Below are 24,826 nucleotides of genomic sequence, written 5' to 3' on the forward strand. Positions count from 1 at the left end.
ATGTGTAAAACATCAAGAATGGAGGTTTAAAGTGTTCAATGAATGTTAGTTTCCTTCTGTTCCTCCTGCTGCCTCTCCTGGATTATGCAGCTTCTTTAGGTGAACATGTTAGTCAAGAAAGCTAATATATTTCTCTGTAAAAATGTTTCCTTCAAATATCCACAATATCTGTTTTATTGGACATTCTATTCAATTGCAGAACCCTTTGAAAATCAATTCAAGGCCAGCAAAAGTAAAACTTAATTAAAGAAATGGTCATGGTATATGTGTTGGAAACTGGCAGAAGAGAAGGAAGAGATTTTGTTATTGACAATATAAGCCATATTTGCATTACTGCTTTTGGCAATGTGAGAAACACGCCTATGTTCCTTCTGTAGTGTATGTAGAAAACCCCAAACTGAAAAACTAAATTGAAAACCCCAAATTGTTGAAACACACAAAATATATCACACCAGAATATTCATTTAATCTACACAAAGCCATAATAATGGAATTCATAATGTTTAAACTAGTCCTATATACTATGTCAAAATAATCATGGCTGAAGCATTTGTGTCCCTTTTTATGGAAAATCTAAAGAAACTTCAAGTCCAAGTCTCCCTCTAGGATTGACAAATTTAAGTATTTTGAGAAGAAATCACATCCAGGGAGGAAAAAAAAGCTGAACAGTCCCATATTTATCTCCATCCTCTAGGAAACATGTTTCTTGCTACGAAAAAAAAAAAATCTGAGATGGAAAAAGTCATGCTGATTTAATTTTCTTTCAGGGAATAGAGAGGAAGACAAAGACTTCTCTGTGGGAACAAGAGGCCTTCTATTTTAGCCTAAGTCTACTAACATGAGTCTTAGAAGCTATTCATTTTAAACTGCAGAAAAAAAAGAACATTAAAATACGCTATGAATTTGATTGTATGTTCTAACCACAATGTCATACATCTAAAATGGCAGGTCAACAAAGTAAGTTTATTTCCTTATCCTAATTTCTCTTCCGTACTTAAGGTTAAGAATTACCATAAGGACCAACTTTGCCCTCAAATAAATAATACTATCTATACTCCCTTGAATGACTGCTTCAAATAACAATTTTATTAACTTTCTATTTTGAAATAATATTAAAGAGGAGTTGCAAAGATAGTACAGGAAGTTCTAATATACCATTCACCCAGCTTCCACTAATGTTTCTTTCTTTTTTTTTTTTTTTGAGACAGGATTTAGCTCTGTTGCCCAGGCTGGAGTGCAGTGGTGCCATCATGGGCACTTGACCTCCTGGGCTCAAGTGATCCTCCTACTTCATTCAGCCTCCCAAGTAGCTGGGACTACATGCATGCACCACCAAGTAGCTGGGACTACACGCATGCTTGACTAATTGTGTAATCTGTTGTAGAGATGGGGTCTCCTTATGTTGCCCAGGCTAGTCTCAAACTCATGGGCTCAAGCGATCCTCCTGCCTTGGCCTCCCAAAGTGCTGGGATAAGAGGTGTGAGGCACCATGAGGCTCGGCCTGTTTAACTTCGTATGTAACCAGGACATATTTATCAAAAAGGAGAAATTAACAATGGCACAATACTATTAACTACTCAGATTTCCCTAATTTTTCTACCAGTATCCATTTTTTCGGTTCCAGAATCCAATCTAGGATATTGTCTTGCATTTACTCATCATGTCTCTGTAGCCTCTTCCAATCTGTTTCTCAGTCTTTTGTTGTCTCTTATGACCTTGAAGCTTTTAAGGGAACTTGACAAGTATTTTGTGAAATTTCTCTCAATTTGGGTTTGTCTGATCTCTTGTCACAATTAGAATGAGGTTATGAATTTTGAGGAAGACTATCACAGATGTAATGTATCTTTCTCATCTCATCACATTAGGGATACATAATATTCATGACATATTGCTAATGATGTTACCTTGATCACACACAGGATAATTTTTAATGCTGGGCATCTGTTTGTATGATAGCTAAACTTAAAGGATGGCTATCAGGCTTACTGAAAATAAGCAGTTGTTCGGCCAACCAATTAACAAACACTAGGACCTACTGAAGTCAGGATAGTCAGACAGATGTTAATTTGAGCCAGTTTCTGCCACTTATTAGTTGCCTGTTTTGGGGCAAATTAAGTCTCAGTTTCTTCATCTGTAAAACAGAATATACCACCTTCAATTAATTGTTATTTTATCCTTACAAGACAGTAAATATAAAGCACTTACCCTGGCACATAGTAAACAGTCAGTAAATGTTAGTGCTGTTCATTCTGGAGTTGATAGTGGTAGTAATAATGTTAGAAGCATTTGTCAAGTTGTGTGGTATTTTTGTCTCAGAAGGAAGTCAAACTACAGACAGGAAAACACTACATGTTCGTAAGGTTTTAAAACATATTAAGTACAGTAAAATGCCCTATAAGAGAGATGTTTATAAAGATTAAATTTGTAGTTCCTTTCTTCTTTAGCAAGAGAAGTGTGCAATTGCTTTGCCATTTGGGTAGAGGTAGGAAAATAACCTTGAAGCAGATCCTCCTGACTGTGAAAAATCATTTAAGTTGGGTTTCCTTTAGTTACATAAGTATAGCGTGAACAGGCCCTACTGTCCTGAGAGAAGGGTTTAACAAGACTCTTTATATTTTGAGTGACTAAAGAAAGGTGCTTAAGCCCTGGGGAGGGAAGAAAGTTTGGGTTTGTTAGTGAAAAGATTCTACAAAATGTCCTCAAAAAGTCCTCTTGGGACTGGCTTACACAATGAGATGTGGCTGCACATATAAACTGAAGGAGCTGATTGTTAAGATCTAGAACCTAGGAGACCCAATTTAGAGCATCCTTGAAAGAATGTGGCATTAAGGGATTGGGTTCATCCTCCCTTAAAGAATCAATCACTGCTGCCTCTGCAAGGATCTGGACCAGTTAAAGCATCATCACAGTTGTGAGCAAGCATCATCCATCCATCAGGTTGTTCAGGGACCAGGCTTCACCCCAACAATTCCATGTAGCAGTGAGAAACAGTAGGATTAGCGAACTGATCAGAATCACATTCCTTTTATACCTAGCATCACAGGATGACTGACCCCTAGAGTTATTGAACAATTAGTTACCTGTTGGATAATGTGTTGCATCAAGAGGAGAGAGTACTTGACTTTATGCTATTTAGGCATATGAGGGCCAGAGCAATTAATTGGAAAAATAAAAGAAGTAAAGTTTGTCAATTATATAGGCTTCCAACTTTCCAATATCTATTGTTTGCTACCCTCAAAGCCCTCCTTATAAAGATTAACAGTTTTAAAAACTCTTAAAAGGTAAAGGGCCTTTGGATTTCTTTTCAGTAATGCAGAAAGAATGTGGATATGGGGACACTGCTTGACACTCAGCAGCAAGGCTTATGCAGGAATAAAAATCCCATGGCATACAGTGGGTGGTAGCAACTGCTGGAGCATAGGAAAGCAGATTCAATTCCTGCAGCCTGCAACAAAGGAAGAATGGTAAGCACAGGGAGAAGGTGTAGGCCTGAGAAGGAACCTTGTGCCTAAGCATTTCCATAAGTTCAACTTAGAAATACAAACTACCTTTAGATTTGTATGTATTAATGCAAAAATTACAAAATTTCCACAGAATTATGCATAGAAACATGGCTATCATGGCGTATCACCCTTCTGACTACTCTCCATATTTTAAATATTCTCCCCATTCTCACTAATATTATCCTAATTTTGGCCCTTGTTAGTTTTTACTCTGCCTCTAATCTCTCCCTACTTACATCTACTCATTCTCATACTGCTACAATCCAGTGTTGATCTTTCTCCTGCTTAAAAATTGCTTTGTGAATAAAACCCAAATCATCCGCCTGGCCCTAAAGGCTCCCTGTGACCTGACCCCAACAGGACTTACCAGACTCATCTCCTGCCCCCACTCCTCTTCCACTTGACATCTTCAGTAAGCCCATCTCTGAGACTTTAATCTTGCTGTTTCCTGTCTGTAAAGTCCTTTCTCATCTTTTTTCACTTCTGTATGTCTAAATTCTTTCCTTCCTTCAAAGCTGGGATCAAAAGCTACCTCCTCAATGAATTCAGCTCTGAGTTTTCCAGCTATAAGTGATGTCTTCCAGCTTCTTAATCCACTTAACATTTTATCTTTATACTGTATTTTGTGATGTGGGTCAATTTTTACTTTGTATTGTAACTATTTACATATATTTAATAGTGTCCTTATTAGACCAGAAGCTCCTTTTGAATGAGACCCATTATCTTATTTATCTTTTATCTCTCACAAGGCTTATTAAATTACCTGCAGATAAATGCGGTATTTAGTATAAGGTATTTATTTTATTCAACAGAAACCATAATACCAAATACTGCATTTATAGAAACTTAATTATTTATACTATTAGCATATATTCAACTACAGATTTAGAGGGGAGCTTCTCACAAAAATGAAATAAATGATCTAATACTATAAATAACAAAATTTTAAGATATTCCTTTAAAAAATTATAAACTGGCCTAAAACTAGCTTAATAAAATGAAATAAGTAGAGGAGTCTGCAACATGGTTTAGGGACAGTAACATGTTTAATCAACGGCAATATCAACACACTGTGACATGTTAATGTTCACAAAGGTCACCGAGACCTGGAAAAAAGTTGTTGTTTTTTTTTTTCATTCATTTGACTACAGCTGATATCTAGTTCTAGTTAATAATTAGACTAGGAGGGCAGATTATGCCCTGTATTGAATGGAAACTTTAAGACAAAAATCCACTGAAAAAAACATAGAGCTTTCCAGAATGTATTAGATACGCATTATTTACACTTAAATCCCAATGCACTCAGTGCCTTTTTCTGAACAAGCTCCTCTCTGACCATTTATTAACATGCAAACTTTAATTTGTTTTTCCATGAACTTAACATACTTGATATCTTCTAAGACGTAAACCATTTGGTCCTGTACAAGCATTTATTGAATCAAATGAATCACAATAAGATAAAGGCTAAAAGCAGTTACCTACTTTTGATCAAGATGGCTACCTTTAAAAAGTCTACTTTCAAGGAAAAAAATATTCGAGTGTACCAAAAAGGCAATTTAAACTAGAGATTGGTATAATTGCAGGAATAATTGGGGTACAGAGTAAAGTTATCTTAAAATAAAAAAAGAATGAAGTATTGTTCTGCTTTCCTACAAAATAGCATAAGAATACGCTAGATTAGATTTTGAGTTTGACACACAACGAATATGCAAATGTTTACTTTCAAGTGTCTACCAGACATCTCTACCTGAATATCCCATAGTCACTTCAAAATCAACATTTTTGAAACCTAACATCATCTCCCTCCAACTTGCTTATCTATCTGTACTCTTTACTTAGTTATTAATAATAGAATAGCTCTTCACTTATGTGCTCAAGCCAGAAACATGGGAGTCATCTCTCTCTCTTTCTCTTTCTTTCTCTTTCTCTCTCTCTCCATAGACAAGCAACCATTTAGTACTGTATATTTTATCTTCCAAATATCTCTTAAATTCTCTCATTTGCAGCACTATTGTCAATGCCAATATTAATATCTTAAGTCAGTCCTTTAAGTTCTCTTGCTTAGATTGTTACAACAGCTTTCTCAATCTGGTTTCCTTGCCTAAGCCCACTCTCTCTAACCACCAGACTTCTGGCAGAGTAATTTTTCCAAAAAACAAGTCTGATGTCACCTCTTGTTAAATATTCTTCAATGGATAAATGTATTTACAAGGCACATCAGGGCCTTCATGGTTTGACCCCGTTTATTCTTCATTCATTCATTTTGTTCATTCATCAAGTATTTACTGAATATCTAGTACGTGCCAATCACTGTTCTAGGTGTCAGAAATATAACAGTAGACAAATAGACAAAAATGTCATCCTGTCATTGCCTACTTCCTTTCAACCCTTCTTCCCCACTACTACCAAGCTTTGTCTTCAAGAAACAGTGAACCACTTGCAATCAGTGAAGACGTCTTTTTCTTTATACAAATTTCTATTCACTCTTCAATATCAATTCAAATGTAACTGCCTCTCTTAAGACCTCCCTGAATGTTTGCAAGTCTATCTTTGCAAGTCCACTAGCCAGTAAGTTCCTTGAGAACAGAGGTAATATCTTTTGACGTATAGTTAGCAAATGCAATGTCTTTTGAAAATAAAACATGAATGAAATGACAGTTTTTCTAAATTGTTAATTGTTTCTAGTGATCAAATAACCTTTTTCTCTATCTTCCAGAAGTACAGGCAAAGTAGTAAATAAGAGTTTGCAAAAGCAGCTGTTACTGTCTAGTATTACACAAGAGATGATCTTCAGAGCCCTATATGAATGTAAGCCTCCGAGGTGTTTTGTCATCTTTCCATTTGAAATTTATTTTGGCATCAGTTTACTTCATAAGTTTGCCTTCTAACCTGAGGCACATTCCCACAATTAAAATGCAAAATAGTAAATACAGTTGTCCCTGAGCATGGGATGGGGGTTGGCTCCAGGACCTTCCTACCATACTGAAGTCTTCAGATGCTCAAGTCCTTTCCATAAAATGGCACAGTATTTGCATATGCACGTCCTCCCAGATACTTTAAGGTTACTTATAATACCTAATACAATGTAAATGCTATGTAAATAATTATTGTTTTATATTGTTTTCTTAAATTTTCATTTTTTATTGTTGTACTGTTATTTTTAATTGGTTTTTAAAAAATATTTTCAACCTGCATTGCTTGAATATGCAGATGTGGAACTCACAGATAAGGAAAGCTGACTATAAATTTTAAGATACACTGTAGAGCTAGTCCTCAAATAATGTAGTTTCAGTACCACATTGTTGAAGAAAAATGATTCCCAGTGGAAGCTACTATCTGTGTGGGGTTTGCATGTTCTCCCCATGTCAGTCTAGGTTTTCTCTGGGTACTCTGGTTTCCTCTCACATCCAAAAGATGTGCATGTCAGGCTAACTGGCAGTTCAAAATCATCCCAGAATGACTGAGTGTGGCGGGGTGTGTGAATGCACCCTATGATGGAATGGTGTCCTGTCCAGGGTTGGTTCTGCCTTGCACCTTGAGCTGCTGGGACAGGCTGCAGCCACCCATGACCCTAAACTGGAATAACTAGGTAAATAATTTTCTTACTTGTTATTAATTTTTCTTACATATATGTATAGCTCACATTTATTTCAATGTTTATTATTAGAAGTGTCTTTGGTCTTTTTTTTGGTAGTTTGGTGATGTTTCTGTGACCAGAAATATGCCATATGAACTTGAACTCTTGTTTATATCCATTAGCCTACAGTAAAATTGGTTTTGTTGTACCTTGTTTTCCTCAAAGTCGCAGTTTCCAAGAACCTATGATGATTAAGAGGACTTACTGTGTAGCAGCAATGACAGATTTTATGGAAAAGAATATTATTCAATACAGAATTTCTTTGTTATCTAAGACAGTCTAAAATGATGCACCTTGTACTCTAACCTACCGTGAATACATTAAAAAATCTCAAATCAGGCCAGGCACGATGGCTCACACCTGTAATTCCAGCACTTTGGGAGGCCGAGCCGGGTGGAACACGAGGTCAGGAGTTCAAGACCAGCCTGGCCAAGATGGTGAAATCCCGTCTCTACTAAAAATACAAAAAAATGTTAGCCAGGCGTGGTGGCAGGTGCCCGTAATCCCAGCTACTTGGGAGGCTGAGGCAGAGAATCGCTTGAACCCGGGAGGCGGAGGTTGTAGTGGAAAAAAAGCCTCAAATCAATATGCAATTGTCTACATATAAAGGCATCCCTGATAACATTTTAAGAACTATATTGAGATTCACGCTTTCACTAAGCATACTGCTTTTTGAGATAAAATGCTACCTGATTTCTCTATTCATTTATTAAGCACATGTCAAAATTTAAATCAGGAAAAACATTTGAAATGTGTTCCAAAAGCAAAACTGAAAAGTTCAGATACTGTAGACCAACTCCTTCCAATTAAACAGGTTGGAACACCAATGGTGATGTGAGGGGGTGGACATCTGTCAGTACATAAAGAACTTTGTGTTTGCACACAAAGACATTGCTCAACCCACATCTGGCTCCTGCAGCCAAAATCTACCCTCACTGGGGTGACTCCCACTGAAATATATGGGCATAAAGAATAGGGAAATGAATTTTTTAAAAGCCAATTGTTAGTTCCATAGACTTTCAATATATGAGGGAATCAGGATAGAATTGAATCCACTTTTCTACTCTTATTTTTTAAAAGAGAACAGAGAGGTCACAACAGAAGAGAATTTGGTGTTAGGATATCAGATTTCTTATGTCATTGTATAATCAGGAAATTAACTGGAATTTTCATGGTTTTTTTTTTTCTCCTGATAGGTCTTCTCATCTCTCTGCCACTCTAAATCATAACCTGTAAGACCTCCACCTCCTGTGGAAAGCCTTTCCTATTACACTTCAATTTACTTACTCCTGTTCTTTTTCTACTCTAAACTACTATACTTACAAATTAAGCAGATATTCATAAACTATTTTGTATTGTATGTGTTTCATAGTTTTGCACAGATTAAATTATAAATTTCTTGACAAGAGCAAAAGCAAAATTCCAAAGTGCCTAATAAGAAGGAAGGGCAATATAACAGATATTGCAATTGGTATTTGTTCATCAAAGGGCTGGTCCTTTCATGCTCTAATTTCTACTAAGCCAAAAGTAGGATTAGTCCTTACAAAGAAGAGTTATTATTTACATAACATGAGCTACATCACACCAGGGTCAGTGTCTGACTACCAAAAGACAACTAGAAGAAATTTCTAGAAAATATCAAGAAGTCTGCACCACAGCATCGAATTTCTTACAATACTCACTCTCTTTGCTCAATATCTGAGATTTTGAGAAAGGCTGTACCAACATAGTGGATAGGAGTATATACTCTAGATCCAGACTGAAAATTGTTTTAATTCCAACTCTTTTACTTACTGGCTGTTATGCAGCAAATTAGGCAAATTACCTAACTTGCATTTTTTTTCCTGTACAAATGAGAATAATAATAGTGCCTACATTATATGGTTGCTATGAGAATTACATAAATTAATAACTGCAAAGGGCTTAGGATAATGCCTAGCAAGTATTCAGTTTAAGCTATTATTATTCTAAAATATATAGCATTCAATTTTGAAAGGTATAATAGGATTTTTTTTTTTTTTTTTTTTTTTTTTGAGACAGAGTCTTGCTCTGTGGCCCAGGCTGGAGTGCAATGGCACGATCTCGGCTCACTGCAACCTCCGCCTCCCGGGTTCAAGCGATTCTCCTGTCTCAGCCTCCTGCGTAGCTGGGATTACAGACGCCCGCCAGCATGCCCGGCTAATTTTTGTATTTTTAGTAGAGATGGGGTTTCACCACGTTGGTCAGGATGGTCTCGAACCCCTGACCTCGTGATCCGCCCGCCTCGGCCTCCCAAAGTGCTGGGATTACAGGCATGAGCCATTGCGCCCGGCCTGTATTATAGGTTTTTAAATAAAAATTGAAGAAAATAAGAGAATTTCTTCTGTTATAATGAACAATTTCTTCTCTAGCATACCAACAAAAAACAAATACCCCAAAATCTACTCATACTCAAGGGTGGTTGATTTAATCCTCCTTTTTGGTATAACACTAATTCTATTCCTCACTTAAAACAAACAAGCAAAAAAAAAAAAAAAAAACAGGTCAGGCATGGTGGCTCTTGCCTGTAATCCCAGAACTTTGGGAGGCCAAGGCAGGTGGATCACTTGAGCCCAGGAGTCAAAGACCAACCTGGGCAACATGGTAAAACCCTGTCTCTACAAAAAATACAAAAATTAGGCAGGCGTGGTGGTGCATGCCTGTGGTCCCAGCTACTTGGGAGGCTGAGGTGGAAGGATCCATTGAGCCCAGGAGGTTGAGGCTGCTGCGAGCCATGATTGAGCCACATTGCACTCCAGCCTGGGTGACAGAGCGAGATCTTGTCTTAAAAAAAAAAAAAAAAAAAAAAAAAAAAACCAGAAACAAAACCAAAAAACCAAAAAGAGATTCAACTAGTAGAGAGTTATTGAGCTGAATCTATGTGCCAGTCTAAATGGATACACACACACACACACACACACACACACACGTATGTGCACAATTTAGTTTTCTTCTTTTAAACTTTTTTTAATTTTTAATTTTTATGGATATATAATAGTCATATATATTTATAGGGGACATGTGGTTTTTATATAAGCATACAATGGGTAATGACCTTTGTGTTGGAAATATTCCAAATCTACTCTTCTAGCTTTTTGAAATATACAAAAGATATTGTTAACTATAGTCACCTTATTGTGTTACCGAGCACTAGATCTTTATTCTTCTATCTAACTGTATTTTTGTACTAATTATCAGAAAAATCCTTCATGTTAGATATATTAATCGTATTTTACAGATAAAAGCACTGAGGTTCAGAGAGGTCAAACAGCTTAATTAAGGTCACACAGTTAGCCACTGGCTGAACCAAGAATAGAATCCAAGTCTACCAATTTCAAATTCTGCTCCCTTTCTACTACACATCATCACACTACTTGTCTACAATTTCCTTTCTCCCTTAACCCACTCACATATAATTTCTAGCAGAGCAGAACACAGAGCTGTTTCCTCATAGTTCATCCACATCTTCTCGCAAAGTACACAGTCCTGCAACTTTCCATTTCTGTTCTAGTTTCATGTCAATTTAACTTCCTACTAAGAAATTCAGTGCTTAGGGCTGTGTGGATTTAGAGCTCCTAAGCCTTCCTTATAAAGACTTCCTTTAAGTACAGGCTTTTAAACTACTTTTGTGATACACTACTTGTTCCGAAAAATTGCCTGACATTCTGAAATAATATTTTATTTATTTTGTTTTATTTTTTTGAGACAGGGTCTCACTCTGTTGCCCAGGCTGGAGTGCAATAGTGCTATCTCAGCTCACTGCAACTTCTACCTCCCAGGTTCAAGCAATTCTCCCACCTCAGCCTCCCAAGCAGCTGGGATTACAGGTGCATGCCACCACATCCAGGTAATTTTTATATTTTTAGTAGAGACACGGTTTCACCATGTTGGCTAGGCTGGTCTTGAACTCCTGACCTCAGGTGATCCACCCACCTCAGCTTCCCAAAGTGCTGGGATTACAGGCATGGGCCACTGCGCCCAGCCTTTATTTTTTAATAATATTTTTTAAAACTAAAACAATTACTCTGTTGTGACCAATAGAAGTATAAATTTATCTCAGAAGTTTAATATGCCAAAGACAAACAAGAAATACGGCAAGTAAAGAAACAAAGACTGGAAGGAGCATGGAGGAAAACTTACTGGAAGAGAGGTCATCTTGTTAGGCTCATCTATAGATACTGCAATCATCTAAAATTATGGCAAGTATAGTGCCAGAGATAACAGTGAGCCAAGTGTAAGAAATAAAGGCTGGTGCCCAGGAGTAGAAACAGCAACAAGGAGGTGTGACAGTATAGTCTGCTGCCATGAGCTTCAAAGGAGTTTTTAGGAAGGAGGCTGGGAAGAGCACTCTGAGAGCAGCAATGAAGAGCAAGAGAGATATCTATTGCAACTCCAGGTCCAGAAGTAAGAGTGTGAGACAGAAAACAACCATTACTTGCATGAGCTGCAGGGGAAGCAAGATCCTTCCAGATTTCACTTAGAAGAAAATGATAAAGGATTTTAGAAATCAACACACTTTGATGCTATGAGGATAATATAAAATCATGTGTTACCTCATTAAAAAAAGGAAACCTACTAAGGATAACAGAAGCTATCAGGTAGGTACACATAGAAAATAGTCCATATAAAACAGGGAAAAATAATACAGTCAGGTGCCACATGATGACATTTCCGTCAATGATGTATGGAATATATCATGATGGTCCCTTAAGATTATAATGAAGCTGAAAAATTCTGATCACCTAGTGAGATCATAGCTGTGGTAACACACTGCAACATATTACTCATGTGTTCATGGTGATGTTGGTGTAAACAAACCTACTGCACTGCCAATCATATAAAAGTATAGCATGTACAATTATACACAGTACATAATACTTAATAATGAAAATAAATGACTGTTACTGGTTCATGTATTTACTATACTACAGTTTTTATTGTTATGTTAGAGTGTACATCTACGATTTTCAAAAAGTTAACTAGAACAGCCTCAGGCAGTTTCTTCAGGAGGTATCCCAAAAGAAGACACTGTTATCATAGATGACAGCTCCATGCATGTTATTCCCCCGAAGACCTACTAGTGGGATGAGATGTGGAGGTGGAATACAGTACTATTGGTTCTGACTTTGTGTAGGCCTAGGCTAATGGGTATGTTTACGTCTTAGTTTTTAACACAAAAGTTCAATAAGTAAAACATAAAATTTTAAAATAGAAAAAGGCTTACAGAATAAGGATATAAAAAAGAAAATATTTTTGTACAACTGTACAATGGACTTATGTTTAAGCTAAGTGTTATCAAAAAGAGTCAAAAAGTTTAAAACATCAGAGATCATAATGTTAAAAAGCTAGAGTAAGCTAAGATTAATTTACTATTGAAGAAAACTTTTTAAAAATAAATTTAGTGTAGCCTAAGTGTGCAGACTTTATAAATTCTACAGTAGTGTACAATAATATCCTAGGCCTTCACTTTCACTCATGACTCAATCACTGACTCACCCAGACCAACCATCAGTCCGCAAACTCCATTCATAGTAAGTACCCTAGACAGGTGTGCCGTTTTTATCTTTTATATGTTTGCTGTATCTTTTCTATGTTTAGATACAAAAATATTTACCATTGTACTAAAATTGCCTACAGTATTCAGTTCAGAAACATGCTGTACAGGTTTGTAGCCTAGGAGCAGCAGGCCATACTATATAGTCTAGGTATACAGCAGGCTATACCATCTAGGTTTGTGTAAGTACATTCTACGATGCTGCGTGACAATGAAATTGCCTAATAACACATTTCTCACAACATATCTCCACCATTAAGTAACGTAGTAATAATATTATAGGTCTCTTCCACCTCTTGCATGAATCATCCATCACTGAATATCAGATATTCCACATGAGATACTAACAAAAAACCTATTTATCAATTTTAAGTGAAAAAAATTACAATTCATTTCATGTCAACCCCAAACAACTAACCAAGTTCCTAAAGTGTAACTAAAACACAGTAAAGCACCTATACAAAAGTAACAAACTCCCATGTTAGGATATAAAATGCTGAAAACATCACTTCCTGAGCAAAAACCATTCCTAAGGTTAACAGTGGCTACAAGTAGTTACATGCTACATATCCTCTTTGTTGATATTTGGTGCACCTTTCAAATTGCTGACATGTAATTCTGACAGTCTACCAATTATATCTGGAATTTAACACAGACTTCTCACACATTATTTTGTTTAAAATGCAGTATTTGGCCTTATTTCTGGGACATAAATGTAAATATGTATCTTATAATCATCTGCCAAAACACGCTGAATTGAGAGATAATGAATTCTAGGACATTTGGGTGTTAAATACCAAGAGGCTTTCTACTAGGAAAAACACGAACTGTGAAGTCATTTGGTGGACTCTGCTTACATATTACATTTGTTCAAATGGTTGAATGGCAGCTTTAGTGTATAAAATTAGTCAAGTTAACTATACCCTTTAAACATCAAAATTCTCAGTCAAAATGGGAAAATAATAATGTTCTCCTCAAGGGAGTTTTTGTAAAAATTAAATGAGATGGCCGGGCACGGTGGCTCACACCTGTAATCCCAGCACTTTGGGAGGCTAAGGCAAGCGGATCACGAGGTCAGGAGATCCAGACCATCCTGGCTAACATGGTGAAACCCCGCCTCTACTAAAAATACAAAAAATTAGCCAGGCGTGGTGGCGGGTGCCTGTAGTCCCAGCTACTCGGGAGCCTCAGGCAGGAGAATGGCATGAACCCAGGAGGCAGAGCTTGCAGTGAGCCGAGATCACGCCACTGCACTCCAGACTGAGAGACAGAGCGAGACTCTGTCTCAAAAAAAAAAAAAGATTAAATGAGATAATGCACATCAAGTTAGTAGAGTGCCCTAGCATACAGCATATGCTCAATAATGGTTCCCATAATTATTTGTATTATCTGTCTAGCAATTGCAGCTTAGAAGATTTATGCATGCATTATCTTGCTTGATTCTTAAGACAAAACAACTTTATGCAGGAGAGGGACAGGACATGGATTATTATCTCCACTTCACAAATAAAAAGACAAACACTTAAAAGAATTCAGCCAGGCATGGTGGCTTATGCCTATAATCCCAGCACTTTGGGAGGCCGACGCAGGAGGATCGCTTGAGCCCAGGAGTTCAAGACCAGCCTGGGTATACAGTGAGACTCTGTCTCAAAATAAAATAAAATAAAGGTTAAAGTGAACTGCCTAAAGTCACATGATTACCTAGAAATACCCACCATGATTGGATATAAACCACCATATAAACCAGGGGTGGGTAAACTTTTTCCAAAAAGGCCAAATAGTAAATATTTTAGGTTTGCAGCCCATACAGTCTCTATCACAACTAGTCAATGCTGCCACTATAGCACAAAAGCAGCCATAGACAATACATAAATAAATGCGTGGAACTACGTTCCAATAAAACCTTACAAAAACAGGCAGTGAGGTGGATTAGGTTCATAGGCCATACTCTGCAGACCCCTGCCCTAGGCTTTTAGATTACTAGTCTAGTGTACTTTTCCATTACTTTATGGTTACCACCTATTTTCAGGATAGGGTTTCAGCATTAAACTTAGTAGCATTAACTGTCAGAGAAAAGTTAAATCAGGAATAATTTGCAGAAGAATTATGAATACAGTAAGATAGTACACAAATATTAGTATTACGGTTTTTTCCTCTTTTACAGCTTCTATTATAAAACTCTCTCTTAATCCTTCCTTTATTTCTTTCTCTTCTAATAAAGCACTGGGCCTAGAAGTAAACACTTTTCTATTTCTCCAAAAGTACTCAAAGCAAATATGTTTGCAGAATATTATTCCAAAGAAAGTAGTGGACACTCCATGAGACACCAGAATGAACAAACTTAACAATATCTTATCTTTTAAAACGGTAAGCAATGTGAAACTTCTGAATCTAACTTGTATGAGCATGTTTTGGGGGGAGTGGCGGGAACAGCGTTAAGCTACCACTCTATTCTCAATCTCAAAGAATGGAGTGATTATCAGTTTTCTCATTATAGAATCTATATGCTATGGTATGCTATGGTGGTAAAGACACTGGACTTGGAATTGAAAGACCTAATTTGGAATTCTTTCTCTGGCACTTACTATCTTTGTGACCTAGTAACCTATATATAAGGAGTTGCTGTGAAAATTAAGACAAATAACTATTTTAAAATACTAAGCATCAGAAGCATTGATTATTGCTGCATTTGAAATTATAAACTTCTTAATGAAGTTCTCTTCTACTTTTTTTTTTTGAGACAGTCTCCCTCTGTCGCCAGGCTGGAGTGCAGTGGCGCGATCTCAGCTCACTGCAACCTCCACCTCCCGGGTTCAACCGATTCTCCTGCCTCAGCCTCCCGAGTAGCTGGGACTACAGGCGTGCGCCACCACGCCCAGCTAATTTGTTTGTATTTTTAGTAGAGACGGGGTTTCACTGTGCTGGCCAGGCTCATCTGGAACTCCTGGCCTCAAGTGATCCACCCGCTTTGGCCTCCCGAAGTGTTAGGATTACAGGCGTGGCCACCACGCCCAGCCTCTCCTACATTTTTAATAAACTACAATATGATACAATATTCCATAACAGTATAATATCATTTATAAAGCATTTAAAATATTTATTGCTAAAGTATAAAGCACTTCTTTGTCAAGAAGCTAAAAGTTCTTAAAACATGTTCTCTCATTTCAGCCCATAATATTCCTTTGAAATTAAAACCAACCAGAATTTATTGAGTGACATGTGCTAGGCATTTTATATATATCAACTCATTTAATCTTCACAACAACCTTGAGAAGAAACAAGCTCAGTGAAACAAAATTACTTGCCCAAGGAACACAGCTCGTAAGTGGCAGTAGATCTTGGGTTATACCCAGGTTACACTGAGTATAACCTGTCATGATTTTTTTCATTAATTAATACTGTCTCTTCAGTTTTTTGACTTGGGGTCCACAAAAAGCCAAGTGCCTCACATAAGGTCAAAGAATAATTACTTTCAGTGCAGTACAAGGCAAATGCTTAGATAACAGTACATTATTCCACTAGATTAAATCACCTCCAAATAACATAATATTTTAAAGATAATTCCTGCTTAATCTACTTTTGGTCTCAAAAATGTACTGGTAAATAGAGTAAAACCAGTCTACTTACCACTAGTTAAATAAATTAGGGTATCCCCAGGTTAAGCTTTAGATGTCCAAAGAAACAAATGTAGAATTTTGATTAGAGAGAAAAATAAACCAAAGAACAAATTTCCTCAAACTCCAATGGTATATTAATAAACATAAGAACATTTCTAAACCTCCTAGCAGGTTTCATGCCTGAAAGCCCTTCCAGAAAGCAGATTTCTTCTTCAAAAATTTTTTCCCATGAAATTTACAGAAATTATCCCAGAGAAAAATTGGCGACTCTAGTGCTTTTGAAGAACTAAATCAGTAAATTAGAAGTTTTTAAATCCTGACATTAAATATAACATATAAAGTAAGGGAATAAAAGTATATAAAATATTTAGTAAATCTATGACCCTCAACCCCCTTTGTTTAAACCAGTATGGTCCTTGAGAGTAGGAGCCTTTTTTTTTCCCTTGCTAAAATAAAATAAACTTCAGTTCCACCCTCTGTTGCTTACCTGTTGCACAGTATGCCGAGAGCTCCATGTGGACTACAGTCACATGGCTGACAGAGCCCAGAAGTGTAATTTAGGTAAAAGCCCTCTTTGCAGGTTTCACAGTGAAGCCCCTGATAACCTGGCCGACACTCACACTGCCCTATGGTCTGGTTGCAGCGATTCACATCCAGGCTTCCAACCACAGAGCAGTTACATACATACTCTGCAAAGCAAAGAAGGAAAGAGACATTACCAACTAAGATTTAATGCCCTCTTAATAAAATGAACTCTATTTTATTTTTCTTAATAAATTTTCATGACAACTTTGTAAGGATAGATAAAATTAACTCTAGTTCAAATTTACTTTCTATGCCGTTTAGTTTACTTAAATCAGGAAACATATAGAGTATATAAATTACGTAGTGTGTGTGTGTGAGTGTCTATGTGTGTGTGTGTATTATTAGTTTTTCTGAATAAGAAGCCACCAAAGGCAGGCTTATCTACATGGCACTAAGGGCACATGTTGGAAATGACAACACGTTAAATAATAAATAATCCCATTGTATAGCAGCAAAAGCCTAAGGCTCAGATGATTAACTTTGGTAACCTATTCAAGGTCATACTAGATTGTGCCATAGCTAGAATCATAAGCTAATGTGTTCTGCCCAGGAAGAAATTAATGAAGAACAGAAACTTTAAAGTAAGGAAATGATGAACAATAAAACCAGAGGAGAAAGTTTACAGGTTCATCCTGATCTGTGAGTTAAAACCAATCCCAATTTGAATGTCTTTCCCAAATTAAAATATTTGGAAAATAAACATTTCTTTTAAGTATATTTCAAACAGTTCTTTGTTGTTTGCTTGTTGGTTTCACTTTTTTCACTTTTCAAAAGAAATATTTTAATTTTTAATTGTTGTGAGTACATAGGTGTATAAGGTGTGTGTATTTATGGGGTACCTGAGGTATTCTGACACAGGCATGCAATGTGTAATAATCATATCAGGGTAAAAGGTGTGTCCATCACCTTAAGCATTTATCCTTTGTGTAACAAACAATCCAATTATACTCCTTTAGTTATTTTAACATGTACAATTACTGTCCATAAATTACTAAATTATTGACCACAGTCACTCTGTTGTGCTATCAAATACTAGGTCTTATTCATTCTTTCTATTTTTTTTGTACCCATTAACCATCCCCACTTCCTCCCCACCACACCCCTGTCCACTATTCTTCGCAGTCAGACAGTTCTTTGGATAAAAATATCGAGAAACCCTTAGTTTTAGCCTTCTAATGCAAAGACTCATTTAAAGGTCAGTTAGGATTCATTTTTTGCTACTGCCTCTATTCATTTTATCAAAAGGAAAGTGTTTACAACACAGCTTGACAACAGTAGTAACAGAGGACTTTGTACTAACACATGTATCCTAGGAATAGGTCCCATTCCAAAATAGCTATGATCCTACCCTTAAAGGGTCCTGAGAAATCTATGGTACAAATTACAGTTCTAAATAGGTAAGGCACTATATAAAATGGCACTGTACCAACACAGTTTAGCTCGGAAAAAATAATCTTTGATATTATTTTTTATTACTTCAAAAAGCTACTAGACAACTACAAATCCAGAGTCTTAAATAGAGAGTTGTAAAGGAGTTTGCTTCTCCATTCTAGAAAAGGAAATTAAGCTTCAAAATTCTTTACGTAATCACAAGCAGCTTATTTATCCACACAAGTCAAAACAAAAGATTTCTCAAAGAAATTCCCACTTGGCCAACTCTATACCTCCCACAGTTCTGCAGTTCCTAACCTTTGGTGTTACTTTATTTCCCTGCTCTTCACAGCTCTTCTAGTTTGTAAAGATAACAAATAACAAATAAATAGGCCAGGCGCAGTGGCTCATGCCTGTAATCCTAGCACTTTGGGAGGCCGAGGTGGGCAGATCACTTGAGCTCAGGAATTTGAGACCAGCCTGGGCAACATAGTGAAACCACATCTCTACAAAAAAAAAAAATACAAAAAGTAGCCGGGCATCCTGGCATGTGCCTGTAGTGCTGGTGTGCACCTGTAGTCCTGGCTACTCGGGAGGCTGAGGTGGGAGGATCGCTTGAGCCTGGGAGGCTGAGGTTACAGTGAGCCAAGATCTTGCCACTGCACCCCCACCTGGGTGACAGAGTGAGACCTGTCTCAAAAAAAATAATTAAAATAAAATAAATAAATAAATATTGGCAGCTTATTTGTTTATTTTATGTCTATTTCAAACTTGGGTGGTTCACAAAACCCAAAGGAAAGTTCAGATTTCTTCAGCCTCAAGCTTAGGAAAGGAACCAGCTTCCCATTACAATCAAGATTCTTATTTTCACTAGGCTACATAAACATGACATTTCTTTAACAGAGTTACATGTTTTCACATGATATCTACTTTCTGCGTATGTGTGTTGTGGTTTTTGTAAATAACAAAGCCACGTTCAGTGGTCTGTAAACCTGCCAATGACAACTTCATGACAAGACCTTCACTCCACCAGAAATGACCAGAACACTTAACATTTTTCTTCTGAAATCGGGCAGAAATTCAACTTACATCCAACTTCTCCTGCTGGACCTATTTTATCACAAGTTAAACTAATCAAAGCATGTTGGTGTCAGTAGAACTAGCTCAAGAAAAAATGAAAATACTAAACAAAATTTTTCTATAATAAAAACTATGAATTTTATTTCATTATTTCTTTACTAATATATTTCCATCTGAAAACTGAGTCAATGTTCCCAATGGGTAAGATTAGCAGTATTTTCAAAAGAATCCAATTGAATTTAAGAACTCAGATATAAACACTCAATATTTTTTCCAGTGAAGTTCTAATGGATAAACTTTCAATACTAACCAAGTTCACTGGTTATTTATTATTTCTATAGTCAGTCTAATATCTTCATTATTCCCTGAACATACTCTGGTTAGTCCTGTCTCTGAACCTTTGCTTATTCTGTGCATCTTGGAATGCTCTTTTTCACATATTCAAACCTATTCTCTATTTTAAGAATCAGCTGAAACTCACTTCTCCACAAACTCTAACTGTACTGCCCCTATTATGAATCCATAACAATATCTACTACCTAAACCTCTCAAATGACAATAATTTGAAGAGGCAGTAAAGCAAAGAGTTATGAGCGCAGATTGTAGACGTAGACGGCTAAGATTAAATCCAGCTCTCTCACTAACTTTATAACCTTAGGCAAGTTAATTAAGCTCTGTGTGCCTTCATTTTTTCTCCTGTAAACAGGGCATAATAATAGTAGCTATACCACTCAGTCGCAATACTTAAGCTGGAAGTGCTTTGGAGTACTGCAATAATTAATACAACAGCTGGAAAAAAGTAGAAAGTGTTATCAGATAAAATAATAAATGCAATTCAGATGTTAGATTCACAGGCTATAGCTTCGTTATACCCTGCGGATAAGATCTAAAAGCCTGACAATGGGTTTAGTACTATAGCAGCTTTGAATAATGTCTGAGAAACAGAATTAGTGTCCTGTTACACAGAAATCCATGTTGTGGTTCATCTAGGTAGAGAATAAGACAATATTCTACTTATACTAGGCTCCACTCATTAACAATATGTGTGCCTTAAAATACATTGGTAAAAACAGAAGGATTTAGGATGTGGCTTCAGAGAAGATGAAAAATAAGCATTTATTTATTATATATCCTTGGTACTAATTAGTTTAACAGTAGCAGGGTGAATGGCAAATGTTTCAGCAGGAGACCACCTCAGGGATAAGAAGGGGGCTGACACATTAAGACAAAAAGGCACTATAATGTTAATACTTCTCCCCAAAAAAACCAAAGGAAAGGAAGAGAATACAAAGTAAACCAAGTGCCAGGGAGCATGGGCATCTTTTCTGTTTGTAACTCAGAACTTAAGGCCCGTCCCAGTGACTGACCTTAAATGAAATGATGCAAGTTAAATGAATAGTATAAGCAACAGTAATAAATGTAAAACACTCTGGGTATTCATTAAATTGTACCAGGAAAATTTGTTAGCTTTTAAGTAGAGTAAAATCTCAGACCCTTCACACGTCTAGACATTTGTGCGGAACCAGATAGGAGTTAATGCAGAAATAATGCAATCTCCTTAGTAAAAAGGTGGCAATATGAAAAAGAAGGAAGGAAGTTTCAATTGATAGAAGCAATGAGAAGGACCAAAGACAAGAGGAAGTGCTGACTTTTTAATGAGTTAGAATCTTAGACACCAGAGCAGCACAAAGGAGTCTGCAACATGATTAACGGCAAGTCACCAGTGTGGATGTTAATGGGAATGAAACAATATGAAGAGGACACCTAAAGCTAATTGCAGACAAGTATGAATAAGATGCTGAACAGCTCATTCAATTGCCTAAAAGCAAATATGGAATAAACTCTTTATCATATGAGTAGCAGGTTTCCTTTCAGCCCTTTAATTCTTTGGAAAACTCTATAGAGAAATAATTAGAGAAGGGTAATGTAAATGTTCTCAGAGAGAGCAAAATCTTGGCAACATTATTTCTTTTTATTGTCTGGCTTCTGAAGAACAATAAAATATAGTGATTTTCACACTGAAGAAGAATAAGAAACTAAAATCTTTGCCAAACTTCTTTAAGTATTTGAAAATAGTCACATAAAGTCCCAGAGAAAATCAAATCCTGCACTTTTTCAAACATTCCAAAAGCCAAGAGATGAAAATTTTTTAGCTCTAAAAAAAAGAGAGTATTTTGTTTACAAGTCCCATAAGTTCCCCTGCCACCTACCCCCACCTTCCCTCCCTTTGTGCACAAACATTTTGCCTGGTAAGAGATTATCTACTTGAACATACTGAAGACCTTTTCTAGGCCTTTCATATACCTGGTAGGCTCTCTCTTCATCCAATTTTTAACCATCTCATAGAGAATATTTGGTGTATTCTGGTATTCAGCTTGTTTGCATTAATGATGGGAGTTTTTGGAAAACACTAATTGTGATTGTATGTCCTAATGAATGTGTCCTCTCTGTGTCTCTTTTTGAAGTCATTTCTAAGTGCTAAAATTAACTGTAATGCTCAAGCAGTTTGGTACAATTGTGTGTTAAACCTTTGCAGATAAAAAACCACAAAAACAATAAATGAAAAATTTGCATAGCAAAATAAAAAAAAACCATGTCCTCAATCATGACGGAAATCTCCTAGAACAAAAAAATGTTACCCTGACAACAATACTGTTGGTAAACTAATATGATTACAAAATTATTGCATTTAAGCATAGATACTAGAAGACTACTTGTAGCTATAACTAATACAGAGCACTCACAGGAATCTGGTTTACAAAGACAGCCTGAAATTCTATCTACAAAATTATTGCACTTAAGCATAGATACTAGAAGACTACTGGTGGCTATAACTAATAGAGAGCACTCACCGGAATCTGGTTCAGGAAGACAGCCTGAAATTCAATCTACAGCCTTTTGCAAAACTGCATAAATACCTTTGCAAAACTCAATTTCTGACTCCTTTTCATTCATTCAACAACAATTTCACTCCTTTTATTGTTAGTTGACGCGCAATAATAATACCTATTTATGCAATGTGGAATGATATTTCAATACATGCATACAATGTGTAATGATCAGACTAAATAGCATATCCATTACCTCAAACATTGATCATTTCATTGTACTATGAACATTCAAAATTCTCTCTTCTAGCTTTTTGAAAATATAAAGTAAATTACAGTTAACTATATTTACCCTATTGTGCTACAGAACACCAGTACTCATTTAGTACTATCCAGCTATAATTTTGTATCCATTAACCAATCTCTTCCCATCCTTCCTTTTCACCTACCCTTCATAGCTTCTAATACCTCCAATTCTACTCTTTTTTTTTTTTTTTTTTTTTGAGACGGAGTCTCACTCTGTAGCCTAGGCTGGAGTGTGGTGGCACAATCTCGGCTCACTGCAACCTCTGCCTCCAAGGTTCAAGCGATTCTCCTGCCTCAGCCTCCCAAGTAGCTGGGATTACAGGTGCACACCACCACACCCGGCTAATTTTTGTATTTTTAGTAGAGACAGTGTTTCACCATGTTGTTAAGGCTGGTCTTGAACTCCTGACCTCATGATCCGCCTGCCTCAGCCTCCCAAAGTGCTGGGATTACAGGCGTGAGCCACCACGCCCAGTTCCAATTCTACTCTTTACTTTCATGAGCTCGAATTTTTTTTTTATCTCCCACATATGAGTGAGAACATGCAGTATTTATCGTTCTGTGCCTTATTTTACTTGGCATAATAACCTCCAGCTTCATGTGTGTTTCCACAAATAGCAGGATTTCATTATTTTTCATGGCTGTACAGTACCAATATTCTAAAGCAGTTCCCTTGTGTTTTCTTCTAGCAGTTTTATAGTTTCAGATCTTACTTTTAAGTCTTTAATCCATTTTAATTTTTTTATAAGATGAAAGATGGGAAGTCTAGTTTTATTCTTCTGCATATAGATATCCAGTTTTCCCAGCATCATTTATTGAAGAATATATCCTTTCCCCCAATGTGTGTTCTGGGCACCTTTATTGAAAATCAATTGGCTATAAATACATGGATTTATTTCCGGATTCTCTGTTCTGTTCCACTGACTTATGTGTCTGTTTTTATACCTGTGCCATGTTGTTTTGGTTACTATAGTTTTGTAGTATATTTTGAAGTCAGGTAGTGTGATGCCTCCAGCTTTGTTCTTTTTGCTCAGGATTGCTTTGTCTTCCGTGATTCCATATGAATTTTAGGGATTTTTTTTTTATTTCTGTGAAGAATATCTTTGATATTTTGATAGGGATTGCATTAAATCAATAAATTGCTTTAGGCAGTATATTCCTGCTTTTTAATATCTTCAAATACTGTTATCTATTAAGAATACAAAAAACCTGTATTAAGCTATTCCTAAACTTACAATATTTATCAGAGCACTGGCCATTCAAGTTCTAAGTCCAAAAGATATATCATAGTTTTAGACAGTTGGAACTACAGTCTGACTTGCAAAAGTAGATGGAAATAGTTCTATTCTCAGCACACACAATGCAAACATTATACGAACATCCACTCAATGGAAGTCAAAAGCAAAACTGTACTTTGAAAGTCAATGAGTATCCATCTATTTGAATGGCTAAAATACACAAACAAAAAAACTGACAATACTAATTGCTGGCAAGCATGCAGGACTTTCAAAAATTACTGGTGTAAGTACAAAATAGTAGAGACACTTTGGAAAACAGTTTGACAGTTTCTTATAAAGTTCATTATACCTTTACTATATGACCCAGCAATTCCACCCCTAGGTATTTATCTGAGGGAAATGAAAAGTTATAATCACACAAAAACTTGTACAGAAATATTTATGATAAGTGATATTAATAATCACCAAAACCTGGAAATCACCCAAATGTCCTTCAACTAGTGAATGGATACACTATGGTACATTCTCATAATGGAATACCATTCATCAATAAAAAGGAATAAACCACTGACATCCAAGAACATGGATGAATCTTAAATGCATTATGCTAATTGAAAGGAGCCAGGGGCAGAGAACAGATCAGGGGTTTGCCAGGAGCTGGGGGCAGGAGGGAAGGGCTGACTACAAAGGAGCAATACAGGGGAATTTTGAGGGGGTAATAAAACCATTTTGCATCTTGATTATGCACATATCAAAACTAATAGAACTACTGTACATCAAATGAGTAAATTTCATTGGATATAAATTTTAAAATATGCAAAAAAATTTTTTAAGCAATGAGGTCTTACTAGATTCAATTTTTAAAATGTTGCTGGAAGGATGCCTTGGTGTCCCACAAGCAACTATTTCAACTGAACTGTGGCACTAATGTCCACAGGGGACCCAACTAATGATTGAGGCTTTTTCAAAGTGACTGTTATATTTAAGATAGCAGGAAGTTATTAATGCTTCAGCTGATTATTGCATAAGGAGTTGTGGAACATTTTAGTATTTAAAATGCTATTTCACTAAAAGGAGTACAATCTTTTC

At 36.4% G+C, this 24,826-nt stretch overlaps 1 protein-coding gene across 1 annotated transcript in view; it reads right to left on the reverse strand.

Moving 5' to 3' along the window:
- The window catches only part of MEGF9 (multiple EGF like domains 9), a 115,012-nt gene that overhangs the window by 42,778 nt on the left and 47,408 nt on the right, over positions 1-24,826 (reverse strand). The window contains exon 2 of the mRNA XM_024252791.3: positions 16,817-17,018. Coding sequence (XP_024108559.3) covers positions 16,817-17,018 — 202 coding nt within the window. The remainder of the gene's footprint in view (positions 1-16,816; positions 17,019-24,826) is intronic.

The sequence above is a fragment of the Pongo abelii genome, chromosome 13 (assembly GCF_028885655.2).
Source record: "Pongo abelii isolate AG06213 chromosome 13, NHGRI_mPonAbe1-v2.0_pri, whole genome shotgun sequence".
Classification (NCBI taxonomy): domain Eukaryota; kingdom Metazoa; phylum Chordata; class Mammalia; order Primates; family Hominidae; genus Pongo; species Pongo abelii.